The sequence below is a fragment of the Vicia villosa genome, linkage group LG7 (genome assembly GCF_029867415.1).
Source record: "Vicia villosa cultivar HV-30 ecotype Madison, WI linkage group LG7, Vvil1.0, whole genome shotgun sequence".
Taxonomy (NCBI): domain Eukaryota; kingdom Viridiplantae; phylum Streptophyta; class Magnoliopsida; order Fabales; family Fabaceae; genus Vicia; species Vicia villosa.
This window is the reverse complement of record NC_081186.1, coordinates 59,738,026-59,759,063: the sequence shown is the minus strand read 5'-3', so window position 1 is coordinate 59,759,063 and position 21,038 is coordinate 59,738,026. Positions and strand designations below refer to the sequence as shown.

The following is a 21,038-nucleotide window of genomic DNA, read 5'->3' as shown; positions in this document are numbered from 1 at the left end:
TGTTGTATGAATTTTTACTTTGCCTTAGAAAGTAGGAAGTATTCACATAATGATACGGTTGAATTCAATTTGGGGAGAAAAATGATTGTGTACTAATGAGTTGATTGATATGAGGTTGAAAAAGAAAAGAAAAAAAAAGAGAAAGAGAATGAAAAGAAAAAGAAAAAGAAAGAAAAAAAGTTTTAACAAAGAAAAACAAAAATAACTCAAATTAGTATGTGCTTTGGTGTGAAATTTGGAATTTGGAAGAAGTTTAATTAAAATTTTGTGTTTTAATCTTTGGTGAATTGAATACTTCCATGGTTTAGGCAATTCAGTTTAGTTAGCATTAGGATTAACCCTTCTTTGTTGACCAAGCCAAATTACAACCCTTGAAAGTCCTCTTGATTCTTGCTTTCTTACTATTCTATATGAGTTTTTTTATTGATGAATGCATAATTTAACATGTTAACTTGATTGTTGGATGAGAGTAAAAGCACCCATTATTTTTGTTATTCATCTCCCGGTGAATTGTGTGCTAGGTGTGATTCATTTTTTAACTTTGTATTGTTTTAGAATGTTTGACATGTGCTTTGTATTTAGGAGATATTTCGTTTACATGTTATCGTTGTAATTTAGTGGTAAGTATTTACTTTGCTTGTGCATTTTTCATTTGAACCATACATTTGTTTTCGTTTTTCAAAACTTGTCTTTGCGTGATTTCTTGGATGTCGCTTTTGTTTCTTTAGGTGTTTGACCTTTGTTTGAGGACAAACAAGTTTAAGTTGGGGAGAGTTTGATAAGTGACGAATTGGAGTTATTTTGTATATAGTTTTGCGACCCTTATCGTCTCTTTTTCCTTAACTTGTGCGTGAATGCGTACGTTTTCGTTATATTTGTACATATTACGTATTACTTAAGTTTTTGATTTATTTGTATACCGTTTGATAGTTTTCTATTCATTTTGTAGGTATTTATGCGTATTTGGAGCATGGGCAATAAAGTATCGAAGACACAACTTCAAACGCACGATTTTGAGCAATTCATCAACGATTTTGAGCAATAGATCGTTGAATAAGTTTTCCAACACTTCGAACCGGGCGCAAATCGGAGTTACGGTTTACAAGTTATTGTCAAAATAAGATTTCAAGTTGTTGTAAAGCGGGCTTTGCGCGTAATGGGCGGTTTTGAAGGTGTATAAATAGGGTAAAAACAATATTTTAGGGTATGTTTTAGGTATATTTGAATCCTAATCCATCACCAACCATTTTTTTTGGTAGAAAGAGCTTGAAAACAACAAATGGAGCTCGCATCTTGTCCAATCGAAGGTGGATTCTCACCAATCATCTTGACAACTCGAAAAATATCAGTTCATCTCTTCTTCCTCTTTTTGTAAACTCTATTTTGTTGGGTTTTTTGTATGCTTACTCTGAACCTATGTATATTTGTTGATCATGATGTTGCATAAAATCTGCTTTACATTACCGAAATATTGTAGTCCTAGCTTGTTCAACTACGACAAAAGATGTTAAGTCATTAATCCTCTAGATTCATTTTGTTTTGATCCATAATAAAGCATCTCGAGAAAGATTCTCGCTATCTCCTTTGTAAAATCTTCATCTACGTTTCAATAATTATAGTTGTATTAGATCTGTTACACCTCGCTTACCCCTATGTTCGAGTGGTTTAGGGATATGCTTCAAAGAAATGAAACGAGTATAAACATTACAATTTATATATAGCGTGTTTGGATAGGCTTTGGATTGACTTTTGAAAGGATCAAAAGTAATTTTAGATGTGTAGAATTGATTTCAGATGATTTTGAGATGTTTGCTTTATCAAAAGTAGAATTGATTCTGTCTCCAGAATTGATTCTACTCGAAGCTAAATTTTGTAGTCTTGCCTCCAGAATCGATTCTGAATAATTTTACACTTAAATTTGTTGTTCAACTCACTTTTACATAAATGTGTCTAAACATAAACAAATTCTGCTAAACTCAATTATGATAAAATTAATTCTACCAAACTCAATTTCAGTGGTAATGTGGCCTTGAAAATTGACATTTCCAAGGCTTTTGATTCCCTCAATTGGGAGTTTATCCTTAAAACTCTCTCTTGCTTTGGCTTTAGTGCTAATTTTTGTGATTGGATTCATACGTTGCTAAATTCTGCTACCCTGTATGTTGGATTCAATGGCAAACAAGTTGGTTACTTTAGCTGTACCAATGGAGTGAGGCAGGGAGATCCTTTGTCTCCTCTGCTCTTTTGCATTGCAGAGGATGTTTTAAGTAGGGGCATCTCTGAGCTTGTTAAGTCCAATATTTTGAATCTTATTCAAGCTAATAGGCTTCATAAGGTCCCTTCCCATACGCTTTTTGCTGATGATATTATGGTTTTTTGCAGGGGGGATTCTAAATCCTTGACTGCCATTGCAAATCTTCTCAAGGAATATGCCATGTGCTCAGGGCAAATATGTAACCTTGACAAATCAATTATTTATGTTGGTGGCATGTCTGAATCTAGACATTGCAGACTTGCTGCAATCATTGGTTTCTCTAGGAGCTATCCTCCCTTCTCTTTCTTCGGTGTGCCTATTTTTATTGGAAAACCTAAAGCTCATCACTTCTCTTATCTTGCAGATAGTATCAGAATTAAGCTAGCTTCTTGGAAGGCCAAGCTCTTGTCCATGGCAGGAAGACTTATGCTTGTCAAATCTGTTATTATAAGCAGACTGGTTCATTGCATTACCATCTACAATTGGCCTGTTAGTGTTATCAAATGCATTGAGAGATATATGAGAAATTTTATCTGGAGTGGCAATGTGGAAAAGCAAAAACTGATCCCTGTTGCCTGGAAAAAGTGTTGTAAGAAAATCAATGAAGGTGGTCTTGGTCTAATCTCCCTGAAGCATTATAACAAGGCTACGAATATCCATCTATGCTGGCAGTTGCTGAACAACAAGCGTGCTTGGTCTGCTCTTCTAACTGTCAGAGTTAAAAAGAAGAACAAGCTCATAAATTATGCCATCAAGTCCTCCCTCTAGAAAGGCCTCAAGAAGGTGTATGACATTGCGCTTGAGAACTGTGTGTGGACAATTGGCAATGGGAAAAAAATCAATTTTTGGTTGGACAATTGGGTTGGAGAGCCTCTAGCATTCAAGTACAATATTCAGAGCCAATACCACCCTAATCTCTCTCTAAAGTTAGCTGATTGCTGGCAGAACAATACCTGGAACATTCATTGCAACATTCTCGATGCCATGCCTGATCTTTTGCAAACTATCTCCCCTTTCTCTATACCTGTCATGGATTGTGAGGACACCTTTGCCTGGAAATCAGTGGAAAATGGCACCCTCACCATCAAGCATGCCTATTCCTTCATTACAAATCTGGTTCCTCAAGGTGAGTGGTCTCAGTTTCCTTGGGACATTGACACTGGTCCAGCTCATTCTATGATTGTTTGGAGGCTTTTACATAATCGGTTGCCAACGGATGACAATCTTGCTGTGTGTGGTCTTTAATCTCCCTCTATATGCTCCCTTTGCCTTGAAGATGCTGAATCCTCCAAACATCTTTTCTTTAATTGTCCTTTTGCTTCTAAAATTTGGACTTGGCTCAGTTGCAATCTTCAGCTTCCTTTCACTATCAACAAGTTAGAGGATTGTATCAAGATTTTAAAGGATTCTTGGAACCCCCAGGCTCTGGCAATGATTAAAGCTAGCTTTGCTCACACTATTAGCCAGATTTGGCAAACAAGGAATTTACTCAGATTTGAAAACAAAAGCATACATTGGAAAAGCTGCATTTCTACCATCACTGCCCGTGTGAAGCTTACTGGTAATCTCACTACCAAAAAGGCTAATGACTCCATGACTTGTTTTGCCATGCTCAAAGCCTTTGGTATCGAGATTCATCCTCGTAGGCAGCTTCGATATACTGAAATTCTTTGGTGTCCTCCACCCATTGGTTGGGTCAAATGCAATATTGATGGTGTTGCCTCTGGTTCTCCAATGCTCACTGCTTGTGGTGGCATTTTTAGGGATGACAAGGCGGATCATTTATTCAGTTTCAGCGCCTTCTTAAGTGGTGGAACTCCTGTTTTTTCAGAGTTTATGGCAGCCATCCTTGCCATTGAGAAAGCTAAGGAATTGAACTGGAACAAGCTTTGGATCGAGACCGATTGTATGCTTTTAGTGAAGGCTTTCTCGAATCCTCAATTAGTGCCTTGGATCATCAAATCTCGTTGGCTTACGTGTTGGGCGTATACTCTTAACATGGAATTCATGATCACTCACATTTGTAGAGAGGCCAATTTTTGCGTGGATGTCCTGGCCAATATAGGCTTAACCTTTTTTTTTTTTTAAAAAAGTTGATGGTTTATAAGTACCACCAACTTGTTTACAAAGAAAATACTACATTGCTGCTGCCAAGGATCGAACCCTGGACCAACAGCCTACACCCGCTCAGTCAGCAAGTGCCAACTGAGCTACCCCACCCACCAATATAGGCTTAACCAATAGAAGCCATTCTTGGTTTAATTTTGTTCATAATGACATTATTTTCGATTACTTGTTAGACAAGGCGGGTACACCTAGATTTAGGATTTGCTCCTAAGAGGTTTTGGTTCTTTGTCCCCCTCTTGTGTTCTTTGTAATCTTTTTTGGTTTGATTATAAATATAATCATTTTTTTGCTTAAAAAAAAATTATTAATTTTATCAAACTCAATTTTATTAGAATTAATTATTTTCACTGTCAATCCAAACACACCCATAATTATACAAGTTCATTTTTCTAATCCCTCTCAACTAAAGCATTTAAACTATCCTCCCACCTTTATAATTTTTAAGGTTGAAATAGGTCATGCCTAGACACAACCTCTATAATTATGCAAAATTTACACTCCAATCTAATATTGGTCACTACGGAAGTTTTTTTAACAAAGCAAAAGGAACAATTTATTAAATGCACAAGTGCTAAAGTACATTACATCAGAACCAAGCCAAATACATATGCTGCATCAAAAAATACACACTGCTAAGAGCAAGCCACTGCTACACCATATAAAAAACTAACAAACAAACTGATTGTACAAACTGAACCCTAAACCCTACTTAAGACTAAGTATTTGAGTGCCTAAACCCTACTTAAGACTAAGGGTCTGTTTGGTTCAAATGAGGGGGAGGGGAGGGGAGGAATTTTAATGAAGGGAAGGGGAGGGGAGGGAAGGGGAGGGAATTTTATTAATTATATATATGTTTGGTTCAAACAAGGGGAGGGGAGGGAATTTGATTAAAAATACGTTTGGTTCACGAGGGGAGGGGAGGGGTTTTATTAATAGTTTACGTTTTTATCCTTATGATTTTATATAACTAATACGATATTCAAAGTTGAAAATTTCATAAATAATTTTTTGAAAATAATATTCGTAATATTTAATGATTAAAAATTTATAACTTACCACATAATATTAAAAAAATTGAATACACTTGATATGTATTATAACTTTCGGCGCAAAATTATCTATATGTTGATAACAACTTTTGAATACATAAAATAATTTATCGATATATATAATATATAAAATAAACAAAATAATTGAATGATTTAAAATATTATAATATATATATATATATATATATATATATATATATATATATATATATATATATATATATATATATATATATATATATATATATATAAAATAGAATATATAACGAAATTAGAAAAAAAATTAATATAAATAAACATAAAAATAAAAGTTATAATAAAAAATTAAAAATTTTAGTTATTATAAATTTTATTAAAGAAAAATAATAATTTAAAAGTAAAAAATAATTATAATAAATTGATATAAGCAATAGAGAAAGAAAAAAAAAGCAGACGAAAGAAAATAATAATTTTGAAATAATAAAATAAAATTGAGGGTATTTTAGTAAATATATTAATTTATTAAATGTCAACAGTCACTTTCCCTCCCCTCCCCTCCGAATCCCCCCGATTCGGGGGAACGCAAAATGTGTGATTTGGAGGGATTTTGCTCCCCTCCCCTCCTCTCCCCTCCTAAAAATTGAACCAAACACATTTTATTATAAACATTCCCTCCCCTCCCCTCCCCTCCCCTCCGTTTACCTCGAACCAAACACACCCTAAGTATTTGAGTGCCTAAACATCCTTTTAACTATTGTATCAAAACCTGTAAGTTCTCTCTTTGAAATCTCCCCTAAACAAACATGAGTTGACAATTTACTATACAATTGTATCAACATACACCATTTTTGTTCATTTATTTATTTAATGCACACATCAACAGTTGACATATACTTGGTACCTTCACCTCAAGACAACAATGGGCACTTCTTCGAATCATGTAAGTATTGCTGTGTTGTAGAGAAATATGTAATACTAGTAATAAATGGAGTTCTGAAATGTTCCAATTCATCAAAGTTAGATGCTTTGGCCCTAACTGCTCTATCATCGTAATAAATCTTTAATTATTAGTCATCATCCAAGCTACAATGTTCAAAGGTTTTTCATTTTCAACATAGAATCCAATTCTTAAATTAGTTTTACTCAACCAAAGTGATTTTGATATTGCAAGTTTAAGAAGATACAAAGATCAACTGTAAACAGTAATTAAGCAACAATTACACATATATGAACATTCAACAAGCTGAGATTAATTAAACAAGTCATTACAAATGACTAATTACTAGTACTAATTCTAACAAATACTAATAACAACAATTAACCTAACCCCCAAAACCGTAAAGAGTCCTTCCTTGCCTCTTGAGCGCATAAACAACATCCATGGCAGTAACTGTCTTGCGGCGAGCATGTTCAGTGTAAGTGACAGCATCACGAATAACATTTTCGAGAAAAATCTTGAGAACACCACGAGTTTCTTCATAGATCAAACCACTTATACGCTTCACACCACCACGTCTAGCAAGACGACGAATAGCAGGTTTGGTGATTCCTTGAATGTTATCTCTAAGAACTTTCCGATGACGCTTTGCTCCACCCTTTCCCAAACCCTTTCCTCCTTTACCTCTTCCTGACATCGCTGATTGATTACTTGCAAGATCTGGTTTCTTAGTTAGAACTTCAGAATTTTCGATGCTTACTTTACACAATGTATTGTTACAATTTTATATAGAATTTGAGAGGATTAATGCTTTGCCGTTGATTAGGTAGCTATCCGTGTGAAAGAGCTACTTGATTATGTGAACCGTTGGATAAGAAGTTATTGTGAAAAATGGGCATCACGCGGATCGCCACGGTGGATTTTTACTTTCGGAGTGGCGCTAAAGCAATTTTCATTTGATGGTGGATATTAACTTTGATTTTTGAAGGATTATCTCTAAAAAATAAAAAATTGTTTGCATCGTTTTTAGTAAATTTATTCTTTTTCTTCAAAACTTCTAGCATTTGTTTTGTTTCAATTTGGAGCATCATACTAATTGATTTTTAATTTTAAATTAGTTTTATTTTAAATTTATAGTTTATAATTTCTTAATCAAAATTAAATTTTACATTGTAATTTATTATTAATTCTCTTTTTTAAAGATGAATCCAAATTTATCCAAGAAATATAATATTTAATACTCTAGATTCAACTCTCAATGTCTTAACCTTTCAACAAGTTCCTTAATTTTAGTGGTGAACAAAAATTCTTTGTTAGACTATGTACAATGGTTCCATTATTCAACACCCTACTTTTTCACTTTTTATCTTCCACATCATCTTCTCTCTCTTCCACCTAATAATTCAACACATATTCAATTTTTTTTCACTACAATGGTTTTGTTTAATAAAATTCAACACCCTACCCCACATCATATTATTATTTTCTTTTAAAGTTTTATTTTTATGATTACATATTAATATCTATTATCAATTAAAAGTGAATTTTTTTTATGAGTCCAAATCAAATGAACCAAGTCTCTATTTATAGAGGAAAAAAAAATAATGAATTTTGATAAAAATAAAAATAAATAAAAAATTTATTTACTATGAAATAATTAATTTTAAATGATTAAAAGAAAATAAAATCTAAATAATCACAACAACCAATAAAATTGTGTAAAGTGTTGCATGTGGCCCCACTTTTTTCTCATTCAACATGTTGAATCTTTTCAACACCAATTAATCCACATCACATTAAACACCTCATTCAACAAACCATTGTAGACATTCAACTATTGAATAATTTTTTCAACACCCCAATTGTAAATGGTCTTAGCTGAACATTTTATCTGCCTTGCATAATTCTGCTCTAGCACATTTTGAACAGTTCACAAGTTTGGCGAGTCGAAGTAAAGTAAAGGATAATAGATTCTCTGTCATTTGGTTTGCATCTATATGAACTATGTGAAAAAGGCGTAACAATAAGATTTTTAGAAACTCAAGCGGGCTGCAAGATGATTTGGTCGACGAAATTCAAGTGCTGGCTTGGATATGGATAAAAGCTAAGTCGAATGGCTTTATCTACTCCTTAAACCAATGGATCCTGAGCCCGAGGGTATGCTTATGACTTTTCTGTTTACCCATGTGTGTATTCTATTTTTCTGTCTTGTGGTTCTGCATTCTTATTTCTGGAATCGAGGATATGTGTTCTTGCGATGATTTGGAAAGTTCGTCGCAGACTAGTTCCTATTTTGCGCTTCTTTCTGGTATTGGTGTCATTGTTTTACTGTCTGGGAAGGCTAGTGGTATATTGCAGGGTGCTTCTATTTTTGCAAGGTCATGTTCAGTATTTTGTATGGATTGGAGTTAGGGCTGTCTTGCCTGGGAGATCATAGCAGCTGATAATTCTATTCAATAGTTGCAGCTGGTTTACACCTCTGCAATTTTGTGACTCAGTCTGGTTTGCGGCGTCTTCGTCATTGTTGCAATTGTTATTTTAGCAGGGCCGTTGTGGTGTTCTGCAATCAGCAGACGTAATTGTACCGAGGCGGCTATTGGAACAATGCTGGTTCGGTTTCAACCGAAGACTACTGGTCTGTTGCCGGTCTTTATGGAACTAGAAAATTCATGCTGGTCTGTTTGAAAGAACCTTGTATTGAAATGTGTATTTTGTAGGCCTGTGTAGGAGTTTGATTTGTAATTGTAGACAGTTTGCCTTAGTTGCTAATTGTGAGAACTTTTTGTATCTGATTGAATCCGATCTCTATATCTATATATCTTGACTCTTGTCCTCATATTAGATTCATTTTAATATAATTTTTCTTTTCTAAAAAAAATAAAAATTGGTGGTGTAGTGTTTATTGATAATGTCATCAATTGGCCATAGATTAATACTATATCTTTCAATTAAAAGTCTTCATTAGTGATATCACATGCTTTCAACGATTCTTTCCTCTGGCACTTTTTTCTAACAATTTGACCCTTTTCTTTAGCAATTTGACCCTCTTCTTTAGACCATCTCCAATAGTAGTTCCTTCTAATAAGTTCTCCACCTAGACATGCCACATCATAGTACCATTGCATTGCAATACAACTATGAAAAAATTGTGGTACCCAATCAAATTAGTTTATGAGGTAAAGTTGTGGGCCCAATAATAACTTTTTAGAATTATACAATTAAAATAAAAATTATAAAAATTATTTTAAGATGATGTGGCTAGTGGGACCCATAAAGAACCCAAAAATGGGTTGCACCATTGGAGATGCTCTTAGAAATGGTAACAACTTCTAGTCTATCCTCTCTAACTTGAGCATCATCACAACATACACATAAAAATTAGCTTCTAATGTAGGGATACAAGTAACATACACATAAAAAATAGCTTCTAAAGTAGGGATTGGTGTATCAACATGAATCTCCTTCAATATGTAAGTGTTCCAAATTCAACTTTGACGGTCTATGTTTCACCGCCTTTAATCAACCATCTGGCCCAATATTTATATATGCAAAGAGGATGTATACTGCCTATAGTAATTATGAAAACAATTCTGCTGAATTTTTATATATACAAACACCAACTTTGTTTTCAATTTTATATATAGCTTTAGCAAAGTGCACCGATCCATAGTTTGTTTTAAGGTCATTAATATGTGACGAAATGCGAAGCACAAACTCATTGACAACCCACAATAAAACTATGCACCAGATAACAAAAAAAGACATGTATTGTTTCATAAACAAGATTATCATTAGATTTTTAAAAGAACATTACAAACTAATTAAGATCTAATTGATACCAAGAGAAATAAACTTTATCCTACACCTCTTCGTAAACAACCCTAGAAATGGTACTACATTTAAGAACTAGTAAACTTAGTCACAGCTTTAGTTCCTTCAGAGACAGCATGTTTGGCCAATTCTCCAGGAAGAACAAGCCTAACCGCAGTCTGAATTTCCCTTGAAGTAATCGTTGGCTTCTTGTTGTATCTTGCAAGTCTCGAAGATTCACCAGCAAGCTTCTCGAAAATGTCGTTGATGAAACTGTTCATGATACCCATGGCTTTGCTTGAGATACCAATGTCAGGGTGAACTTGCTTCAGAACTTTGAAAATGTAGATCTTGTATGTCTCCACGCTCTTCTTGTTTCTCTTCTTTTTCTTGTCTCCGGCAGCGGCACCACCGTCCTTAGGTAGCTTCTTTCCGGCCTTTGGCTTCTTCTCAGCCGGAGCTTTCTCTGCTATGGTAGACTTCTTCTCCTCTACGGGTTTCTTCTCCGCGGGCTTCTTCTCTCCCTTTGGCGCCATTGAAATACTGGAAAATTTGGAGAAAAATTTAGAGTTTGGAATTGGAAATGGATTTGGTTGATGACAAAATGTTGCAGTGATTTATATAGAAGAAGATTCTCGCGCTGCTATTGGCTTGTGTGCTTGTACGCGGATCGATGACGTGGTACTTCTTTACCCGTTACGCTGGTTTTCATTGGGACATGACGATAGACGGTCACGATTATTTAGCACATGAGTTTAATTACTGAGTTTTAACGTCTTTAATTGTATATTTAATTTGTAGGGCCTGTAAATTTTAGTTTTTTGAAAAGGATTAAATTATAAATAATTATTGAAGGGCCTGTAAATTTTAGTTTTTTGAAAAGGACATGAATATAGAATTCTTACTAGTATGTTTTAAGATACTAATCAAATAATCGTCGTGCGTAGGAGTAGGAATACGTCAGGCCGGCCTACAGAGGAGCTTAGTCTATTTAAAATCAGATCAATTCAAGCCTATTTAATAAAAAGGTCGGGCTTCGACTTTTTTAAAAGCCTATTTAATTTAATATGTTAGGCTTGGACTATTAAAAAAGTCTATCAAGCCTTAGGGGTCTGTTTGGTAAAAATAGCGGTTGACTGATAAATTAACTGATAGCTTATAGCTAATGGCTGATGACTGATAGCTTATGACTGATAGTTGAGATTGAAAATGATAAGCTAATTGAAGTGTTCGGTATAATTAACGGTTCAAGTAACTTATAAATGTAAAATGACATAAAAAATATTAGGGTTAATACCTATTTTCCCCCCTGCCATACAGGGGTCATTTGAAAAACCCCCTGCAAAAAAAAAAGTTGCAAGAATTTCCCTAACATTTCAAGATTCTCTCATTTTTTACCTTCATCACATTCAGTCAGCAAAAAAGCTGACGTGGCATTTTTTTAATTTTTTATTTAATTCTAATGATGTGGATGACGCATGTGGCTTTTTATTTTAATTTATTATTATTTATAATGCCACGTATGCAATTTATATTATATTAATCTTTGGTTGATATGTCAAAACAGTTTAAATAACCAAAATTTTAGAAAGTGGGAGTTGAACCCAGTCCCTTCCATTTGAAAATCAAAGCACCTAACCACTAAGCCAAGTGGTTTATTTTGTTCATTAAATACTTTGAATGGTATTAATAGCATACTGCATTTTAATTTAAATAGGTTTTACTAGTTTTAATTTAACTATATTAATATAATTAATTTAGTTTTTTTTAATTTAGTTTTAATTTGGTTTATTTTTAATTACATAAATTAGTTTAAATATTAATGTTAATACATTCATATTTAAAAAATATTAAATATCATTTATATTTAAAACGTTATTATAAACTTTAAAAAAGATTATAACTTTAATATTTAAATTACTATCTAAAAATAATGTACATATACAATAATATATTAGTTAATAGTTAATATTTAAATTAATAATTATTAGTTAATATTTATTAGTTAATAGTTAACGTTATTAATTAATATTAGTTAAATAATAAAATAGTAATTAATATTTATTTTACTGTTAAAGTTAAATAAATTATAAAATATAAACTAAATTAAATTATTATAACCTAAATTAATTTATTTTTAATTTAAATAATTTTAACTAGTTTTAATTTAACTAGATTAATTAAACTAGTTTTAAATTAATTAATATAATTAAATATAATTAATATAATTAAATATAATTAATTTAGTTTATACTGACTGAACCATATAAAAATATGTTTATGTTTTATATAATAATTAATAATTTAACATCAATATACTGTAAAAATTTAATGTTAAGAATATTAAAATTATTTTAGAATTAAATAAATGATTTATATAGATACTATTTATATAAAATAATGTAATTTAAAAAAAATACTGTAACTATTATCCCATTCAAATTTTCTTTATATGAGCATTATTTTTAAATAGCAATTAAGTATCTATTCTTAATTATGATTCTTTGGTTTATAATAACGTTTTAAATAGCAATTAACTATGATTCTTTGTTTATAATAACGTTTTCAGTATCTATTAAGTATTAGCAAAGGCAACTAAATGCTAAGAACAAAGCAGCAGCTTAGTGGTAACATTGTGTTTCTTGTAAGCGTTGTGTCTTGGGTTCAACTCCTATTGAGACCATGTTTTTTAAGCTTTAATATTTAGCATTTTAACAACTTGACAATAAAATAATAATAAAAATTGCCACTTGGAATTAAAATAAATAAAAAATAATAAAAATGTCACATAGCCAGCCACGTCATTAAAAATAATAATAAAAAATAAATAAAAACAAATTGCCACGTCAGCTTTTTTGCTGACTGGATGTGATGAAGGTATAAAATGAGAGAATCTTGAAATGTTAGGGAAATTTTAGCAACTTTTTTTTTGCAGGGGGTTTTTTCAAATAACCGCTATATGGAAGGGGGCAAAATAGGTATTAACCCAAAATATTAAATACAAAATTATTTAATTTAAAATTAAAATAAATTATAAAGGATAAAAATGAGTTTATGCTAAAATAATAAGGATAAAAAAATGAAGAAAAAATGATAAGCTATTAGCCTCAAGTAGCCTCCAGACACGAGCCCTCGGTCTCTAGAGGAAAATTCAGGGGAGCAGACCCCAATTACGGGTAACTCAAAACACAACACATACTTGTGTTCATAACTCAGATCATAAGACACAAAGAGAAAGGAGATCCAACATTCTATCTGACATCTTTGTGAAACCAAAGTAGAAACAAGAACTGACCCAGACATAAAAGATTTTACTGGATTTATATCCTTTCCCCCCCTTTGAAGCCAAAAATTGACAACGAGACACATTTTCTTGGGCATTTTGATACAAGTTAGTCGATCTCTTTCTTGAACCAAAGGCTCTAATACCATTTGTTAGGGGGAGTTACTAGGAGCATTGATACAAAGTTGAGAATTATGCACATTGGTGAGAGTCACACCACTTATCCACCTAAAACCTTAAGATGATATGTGGGTGGATTCTCCCACTTATATATTCTCAAGTCACCACATTCCTATTCAATGTGAGACTATTTCCCCACTTACATTATAATTTGTTGTAATATTAGTATTATTATTAGAATATGTTGAATATCATACAACTCATTATGAGCTGCTATCCTGTACAACTCATTATGACTAGATTAACATTTATAGAGAAAATAATCACCCTTCCCTTATTTAGATAGATTTATAGTCTATAAATACCTCTTATGTATTCTTTACAAAATATATAAAATTTTCCCAATTTCGACATGGTATCAGAGTCTATCGATCAGGCCATGGACTGCCCACCGTTAATATTCACGTCCCAAGCATAAAAGAATGATGGGCGTGAGGGGGTGTGTTAAAAAAATCCTAAAGTCCCACATTGGTTGGAGATAGAGCATTGAAAGAGTTTATATAGAGTGACACTCCTCACCTTACCAACCGATTTTGTAAGAATGAATTAGGTTAAACTCTAATATGGTATTAGAGCCGATCGATCTGACCATGGTCCGCCCACCGTTAATATCCACACACCAAACCCAAAAGAGTGTTGGGCGTGAGGGGGTGTGTTAGAAAGATCCTAAACTCCCACACTGGTTGGAGATAGAGCATTGAAAGAGTTTATATAGAGTGACACTCCCCACCTTACTAACCGGTTTTGTAAGGATGAGATAGATCAAACTCTAATACTTATGAAATCTATTAATGGCACTGGAATCTTACTCATAAATGCGTTGGTGAGAGTAACTTGTTATAGGCCGGGATCATTGTTTGCTACCAGAGATAGTGAAGTTTAGTGTTAGAATCAGAACAATTATTTAACGAAAACTGCATGAAAGTTATGAAGGAGAAAACTATGAAATCTAACACAGATTTAGTCACAAGATTTGACCGTACAAAAAAAATCAAATTTTCAGTGACAATGGACCACAATGAGGAGTGGTCAATTGAATATTATTGGATTGAACTACATAAAGGTTGGTGTGACTACGTAAAATTTCAAGCCTTCGAACTACATAAAAGTTGGTGTGACTGTGTTATTTACTACAACAAAAATATGAGAAGAAGTAAAAAAGGCCCCCCACCAGCACACGTGTTAAAACCGAAATAGATATGACTACCAAAATGAAAAGAAAGTGGAATATGTCGTCTTACCGGTCACACACGAAAATATTGTCCCAATATTGAAATAAGTTCTAAATGATATTTAATTATGTTGTTATATTTTTTGTAAACTTTCCATTTAATATAGATAACAACTTTTGGTTACAATAGAACGGAGACCAATGCATCTAAAACAACAACATAAACAACAAATAAAAACACTTAACACTATAAATTTTTTAAGATCATACAACAATCAAAATAATATTATCTGTTTTAGACATCATACCCCTAACATGATTGTCATTCTTAATTGGTAACCAACAACGTTGGATTTTGTCATTGTATTTCTGTAATGGACATGTACGAAACAAGTTTGTCTATTCTTTTAACTTTTTCATCACCATTTTTAATCTCTACCGGTAACCAAATATTCAAGCTAGTCTCCAGTTATGCCAAAAACAAATTTTCATCAAAGACTTGATTCTCGACAAAAAAAAAATGCACATAAATATTTATGTTGGAACAAATGAACAAAATTTTAAAAAAAAAATTAAGAAGAGATGTGAGAAAATAGTTCACATCACACCTCAATTTATACCAAATTTCCTACTAAAATATAGTACAAAATAATATACAATTATATTTCATAATATATTAAAAATAAAATTAAAAAAAGCAAAATTACATCCAATTGGAACATTCAATTAAAAAAAAAAAGTACAATTACATCCAATTGATATATTTGCATTAAATGCATATGTCAATTCATATAACGCGTCCTATCTATTTATAATGCAAACGTCAATATGTTTGTGAGTTTGGAGGGGAGGGGAAGGGAAGGGAAGGAGAAGCCTTCTGAAAACGAAATTTTAAAAAATTATACGAAAATATTTGACATTTTTTGAAAAAATAATTTTGTTTTAAAATAATAAAAGAGTCATTATTATTATTAAATATTTAATTTTCAGAACAGTATAACAACCTATAGGCTATAAGATATTTGGAAAATTTATGTAAGCCTTCCAAAACTCTCCTTCAATATAATTTTTGAGTTTATCCATTTTATGGAGTTTTTGGTGTTTGAATAAAATCAAACCCTCCAAAACCCTCCTACCCAAAATATTTTTATTTTTTTCACCAAATTTTTCCTATTTTTCAAAGCCCTCCCCTCCCTTTTTCTCCAAATTCGCAAACAAAGCCTAAAGTGTTATATATGCGAGCACCAATAACCAACTGATTGAAAGTGCATTGTACGGCTTTTTAATTTATTTTAAACATGGATATATTGAAAAATATGGGTATTTTCTTCAGCTTGCAACCAGCTTCTTGGCTATTTCAAGGTCTATGAAATTATGAGTTTTTTATCTCCCCAAACTTAAACTTATTTGTTTTTTAGATAAAATGAAAAAGATAACAATGTTATGATCAACCTTCAAAAGAATCAAAACTTCTATCTACAGCATTATTTAAGGACATTAAACCATACATGAGAATTAAGTTAACAAATCAGAATGTCAATCACATTAACCAAACAAACCATATAAATTTACATTCATTGTCATCCTATGTATAACAGTGTACACAATTGAATTGCGTATAACAAACGAATCTCTCCCCTCTTATGTGAAAGATAATACTATGAAGGTGTATACACTTGGTTCTATAACTATCCATGTTTGGTTGATGCCAAAAATTGATCAAAATATATATATGGAAAATTCTAACCACTAAGAAAACCTGAAAGAAACTTCTCTAAAAACTTTTGAATTAATTACTCACCTAAGTTAGAGAATCTAAACTAGAGCAATACATGTTCTTCATCATCAAGATCAACACCATCGCCATCATAATCTCCAATATACATTTCCTCGGACTTATCCATGACTAAGCCATCCGATTCAATATGCTTCATCTCCGATTCTATTAAAGCGTCCATCCTAGCTCGTTCCCGATCTCTCGGATAGGTCTTATAAAGAAATGAGTAGATTAAACAGCACATAGCCATTGGAATTCCTATTGCCGTGTAAAGAGATTTCGCCAATGATGCAGCATTCTCTCTGTCTGTTAAAATATCTTGAGATTCGCTAGAGCCTTCAGGAATGGGCTGATACCCGTAAACGTGTTGTGCCAAAATCCCCACTGCTGGGGGAGCAAAAGATGATAGTATAGACTCAAATGATCGGTCCAATGCATATACACTTGTTCGGGATCTCTCTGGAACTATCTCTGCGAAAATTGGACTAATGTCCACACAGTTAACAAATTAATTCATGCACAAAGATATAAACTTGAAGAAGCTTTATTACAATAACAAAGAGCTGTATGCTTTCATTTCTTCCATTTGCACAAACATGATTGTTTGTACAAAGCCACAAAAGTGAAACGAACAGATAAAAAAACTGATTAGTTTGAAATACATACTTATTTGTAGCAGGAGCATTCCAAGATATAGAAAATCCCATAATGATTAGCAGCAAACCATGTGACAATGTTGTAGATGGATCGTCTGGTAAACCCAACAAAAGAATCGCCGCTAGTGGAATTGCGGATCCAGAGCTTATCTGCGCTAGAATTATCCTCCCTGAATTCGGAAGATGCCTGGAAAGGATATCCCCCATCTTTCCTCCAAACAAACCCCCAAGAGAACTTGCAACCACAAACAAAGCTATAAGAAAAGCAGTTTTCCCATGGGAGAAGCCAGTCAATTCTAACCACATCGGCGCAAACGATAAAGCTGACCAAGGAAAGGAGCCAGTGACACCTTGTGCTACAATGATCTGGAAAGACGAAATCCTAGAAACTGATTTAGCTTCCTGAACCAAGGCTTTTACACCAGACCAAAATGTTTCCTTTTGAACTGGATTGCTATTATTTGTAAGTTTGCCTTTATCTTCGAAATGTGGATCTTTGGCAAAGATGTATACTAAAGTACCAACTATAATACTTATTAATCCAACAACATGAAATGAAACTCTCCAACCAGGGATACCAAAGACTGTTATTGGAGCTATCAAAAGTGAGAAGAGGCCACCAACAATTGAACCAATATTACCGGTTAGTTGAAGCCATCCAAAAGCCATACCGCGATTGTTATCATCAGTAGAGTCTGCAACAAGGGACTGAATTGCAGGAGTTACAAGTGCGAGACCAATCCCATTTAATCCCCGCGACAACGCTACCTAAAATACAATTGACTTCAAAATTCATACTGAATTCAATCAGTTGTATACCGAGGGATTCACCAATTTAGTTGCTTAAATTGCAAGACATTGTCAATTTAATCCCTAAAATTATTAACATTTCAAAGTAGTTCCTAAATTTGAAATATTCAACTATACATTGAAGAGAGTAAACAACCATTTCAGTACTTGAATGTGCAGAAATTCTCTTTGCTTGACACATAGTCTCTGAATCTATCAAAATTACAAAAGCATAACTAAAATGCAAATTATTTCCAAATTCAAACTGAATTCAATAAGTTGCATAACAAGAGCATTACCAATATACTTCATGAAATTGAAAGATGATGTCAATTAAATCCCTAAAGTTATTAATATTTCAAAATAGTTCCTAAAATTGAAAATTTACAACCATAATATTGAGAAAAGTAAAGAACTATTTTGGTACTTGAATGTATGAAGCGCGGTAACAATAGTCCAGAACCTATCAGAATTATAAAAACAAGCCCAGAATACCCAAGTGCATCTTACACTAGTCATTCTGATTTTCAGATACTATGCCTTTCCATAGTTGGTTTGGTCCTATATTATATCACGCGTTACTTGGTTTGATGCATAAAATTACTAAGAAAAATACATACTTAGAATGAATGTCTTTTTGCAAATAATTTCGATACATTAAGGCTATGTTTGAATATCATAAAATGAGTGGAATGAAGCGGAACATTATATTGTGTGGAAATTTTGGGATGGAATGATGCAAGTTGTTCATTCCGCCCAAATCGGAGGGAAAGTGGAATCTATACCACTCCATTCCACTCCATCCGATTTTAAATGATCCAAATAGTGGAACATCATTTCATTCCATTCCATACCACTTTGCTACATCCAAATTTAAATGATCCAAACAATAGAATATCATTCCATCCCATACCGCTTCGCTCCATCCGATTCCATCAATCCAAACAAATTCTAGAGCTATGTTTAGATTGATGAAATGGAGTGAGATGGTATAAACTTATATTCCATTATTTGGATTAATTAAAAAAAAAGGAATGGAATAAGGGAGAACATGATGTAATGCATTCCATCATTTTCCATCATTTTTTGTATCCTCTGACTTGGGTGGAATGAAAAAATTGATCTTTTCCATCATGAAATATCCAAACAATGGAATACATCTTTATTCCATTGCGCTCTATTCCGCTCCATTCTAATGGAATGACGAAATTGATTATTCCATCATAAAATACTCAAACAATAGAATAACATTTTTATTCCATTTTACTCTTTTCCGATCCATTCCGCTATGCTTGTTTTACAATATCCAAATATAGGCTAAAAGATTATTATCCAAACATAGCCAAAGAGATTATAATAATATCCTCACATATTTAGGAACAAAAAAAGAATGTTTACTCTGTCTGGTACTCTCAAATTTAACGACACTTCTAAAACATACTAATTTCATAGACTAAGTTCACTATCCTACAACAACAATTTCAGAAAATAAATCACCTTCTAACAAGCAATTCTACATTTCAATTCCATCAACTTGACCTACACAAAACGAGTCGTTTCTGGAGTCACAGTCATTACCTGAAAGAAAGTAGAGGAAAAGGCTACAAGGAAAGTAGCGATAGCCCAAAGAAAAGCCCCGAGAGCAATAACATGAGCCCGATTATGGCGCGTGGCGAGGTACGCGGCAATTGGATAACAACCAGATTGAACTATGGATCGGAAGAGAGTGAGTGAACCGAGTCCGGTCGGGTCAGTATGAAGATCCGCCCCGACTTCTTTGTAAACGCCGGGAAGTAATGACTCGTCGGCCTTTTCCATTATTCCAGCTAGATTCACCAGCACAAGTGTAACCGTCTCTGCTTTCATAATTACAGAGACTATTTCTTAACGCAAATTGGAGTATGGTATTTTATGGATGGAATTGCTGAAGTGGAAATTCTTACAGGTTTGGTTTGTTCTATTTTTGAGTTTGTGTCAGTGTCTTCTATGGGGCGGTAATTTCGTCAGAAATGCCAACGAGGCGCTCTTTGTGAGTACGTGTAAGATGCATAGAATTGTTCCTTGGAATATTACGTTACGTCGGTCGATTTTTCTCCATCCCACACGTTTTCCCCCTAAGGTCTGTTTGAATTACTTTTTAAAAACTATTTTTTAGTTTTTAAAAATTGAAAAGAAAAAATTGGTTTGAAACCATTCTTTTTAAAAACTGTTTTCAAAAACAATTTTTTGTTTGATAGTTTTTAAATCTAAAAAACTAAAACAAGTTATAGTTATTTTGATTTTCAGTTTTATTTTTTATTTTCAAAAGCTGTTTTAATAAAAATACAGAAAAAACATATTTTTTTATTAATTTCTTTTTCTTCTTTATAACACCAGCCATCTTACAATTTCTTTCTTTTTTTAGGTGTACTATTTCTTTTTTTTTTTAAATAATTTTTTTATATAATTTACTTTTTAAATTTAAGATTAATTAATTTTATTTTATAAATAAATTGTTTTTTATTTCTAACTTATCAAAAATATTCTTCAAACAATAATCTCAACAACATGCTTTCTTTTTATAAAATATTATATTTTTACTCTTTTAATTTAATGTTAAATAAGTTTTATTCCTATAAATATTTAAAGTAAATTCAAAAATTGACAGCTTTTGACTAGACTTTAGACTAATTTATTATTTCAAATTTATTTAGTCAAATTAAATCGCACATTTATTTAAAATAGATATTTAAAAATTTAACTATTAGTACAATTCTGGTACCAATCCTGCTGTGTCAAGCATCGTTGGACCTGGGGGCATGACTCGTAGCGGTCACATATTCAAAGCTGCACAGGCGCAACCAAAGCCAAATGAAGACTTGACACAATCTAGTGATCAAGCTGTTATGAGACCAAATAACGAGGCTGACCCTAAGGGTAAAGAAGCTACTAATAAGGATGCTGAGGAGTTTCTGGCCTTAATCAAGAAGAGTGATTATAGGGTGGTGGATCAGTTACAACAGACACCTTCTAAAATATCACTCTTA

General features: G+C 32.7%; 4 protein-coding genes across 6 annotated transcripts; 1 reads left to right on the top strand and 3 right to left on the bottom strand.

The window, feature by feature from the left end:
* Positions 1 to 3,238: 3,238 nt before the first annotated feature.
* On the top strand, positions 3,239 to 4,463 carry LOC131619157 (uncharacterized). The gene is made up of 3 exons (XM_058890287.1): positions 3,239 to 3,486; positions 3,598 to 4,160; positions 4,363 to 4,463. The coding sequence occupies exons 1-3, from the start codon at positions 3,239 to 3,241 to the stop codon at positions 4,461 to 4,463; spliced, it is 912 nt and encodes a 303-aa protein (XP_058746270.1).
* A 2,083-nt stretch (positions 4,464 to 6,546) lies between these two features.
* LOC131620625 (histone H4) lies at positions 6,547 to 7,094 on the bottom strand. The gene has a single exon (XM_058891758.1). The coding sequence runs from the start codon at positions 7,041 to 7,043 to the stop codon at positions 6,732 to 6,734; it is 312 nt and encodes a 103-aa protein (XP_058747741.1). The 5' UTR covers positions 7,044 to 7,094; the 3' UTR covers positions 6,547 to 6,731.
* Positions 7,095 to 10,114: 3,020 nt separating this feature from the next.
* On the bottom strand, positions 10,115 to 10,738 carry LOC131620624 (probable histone H2B.1). The gene has a single exon (XM_058891757.1). It carries the CDS (start codon positions 10,690 to 10,692, stop codon positions 10,246 to 10,248), a length of 447 nt encoding a protein of 148 aa, XP_058747740.1. The 5' UTR covers positions 10,693 to 10,738; the 3' UTR covers positions 10,115 to 10,245.
* Positions 10,739 to 16,310: 5,572 nt separating this feature from the next.
* On the bottom strand, positions 16,311 to 20,016 carry LOC131620623 (uncharacterized). Of its 3 annotated transcripts, none has more exons than XM_058891754.1 (3): positions 19,591 to 20,016; positions 17,234 to 17,991; positions 16,311 to 17,052 (listed from the first exon to the last, which is right to left on the bottom strand). In XM_058891754.1, exons 1-3 carry the CDS (start codon positions 19,876 to 19,878, stop codon positions 16,611 to 16,613), a joined length of 1,488 nt encoding a protein of 495 aa, XP_058747737.1. In that variant the 5' UTR covers positions 19,879 to 20,016; the 3' UTR covers positions 16,311 to 16,610. The 3 variants fall into 3 exon arrangements, with proteins under 3 accessions (XP_058747737.1, XP_058747738.1, XP_058747739.1); XM_058891755.1 differs by having other exon boundaries at positions 17,234 to 18,006; positions 19,591 to 19,725; XM_058891756.1 differs by having other exon boundaries at positions 17,234 to 18,020; positions 19,591 to 19,608.
* Positions 20,017 to 21,038: the final 1,022 nt, after the last annotated feature.

Excerpts from the sequence above, each read along its gene's own strand:
- LOC131620623 (XM_058891754.1), bottom strand. The coding sequence starts at position 19,878 with ATGAAAGCAGAGACGGTTACACTTGTGCTGGTGAATCTAGCTGGAATA. Across the intron at positions 17,992-19,590 it reads TTTCCTCTACTTTCTTTCAG|GTAGCGTTGTCGCGGGGATT; the intron begins GTAATGACTGTG and ends ATTGTATTTTAG. Across the intron at positions 17,053-17,233 it reads AATGCTCCTGCTACAAATAA|TCCAATTTTCGCAGAGATAG; the intron begins GTATGTATTTCA and ends TGTGGACATTAG.
- LOC131620624 (XM_058891757.1), bottom strand. The coding sequence starts at position 10,692 with ATGGCGCCAAAGGGAGAGAAGAAGCCCGCGGAGAAGAAACCCGTAGAG.
- LOC131619157 (XM_058890287.1), top strand. The coding sequence starts at position 3,239 with ATGCCTGATCTTTTGCAAACTATCTCCCCTTTCTCTATACCTGTCATG. Across the intron at positions 3,487-3,597 it reads ACGGATGACAATCTTGCTGT|TTGCAATCTTCAGCTTCCTT; the intron begins GTGTGGTCTTTA and ends GACTTGGCTCAG. Across the intron at positions 4,161-4,362 it reads GCTTTGGATCGAGACCGATT|TACCACCAACTTGTTTACAA; the intron begins GTATGCTTTTAG and ends ATGGTTTATAAG.
- LOC131620625 (XM_058891758.1), bottom strand. The coding sequence starts at position 7,043 with ATGTCAGGAAGAGGTAAAGGAGGAAAGGGTTTGGGAAAGGGTGGAGCA.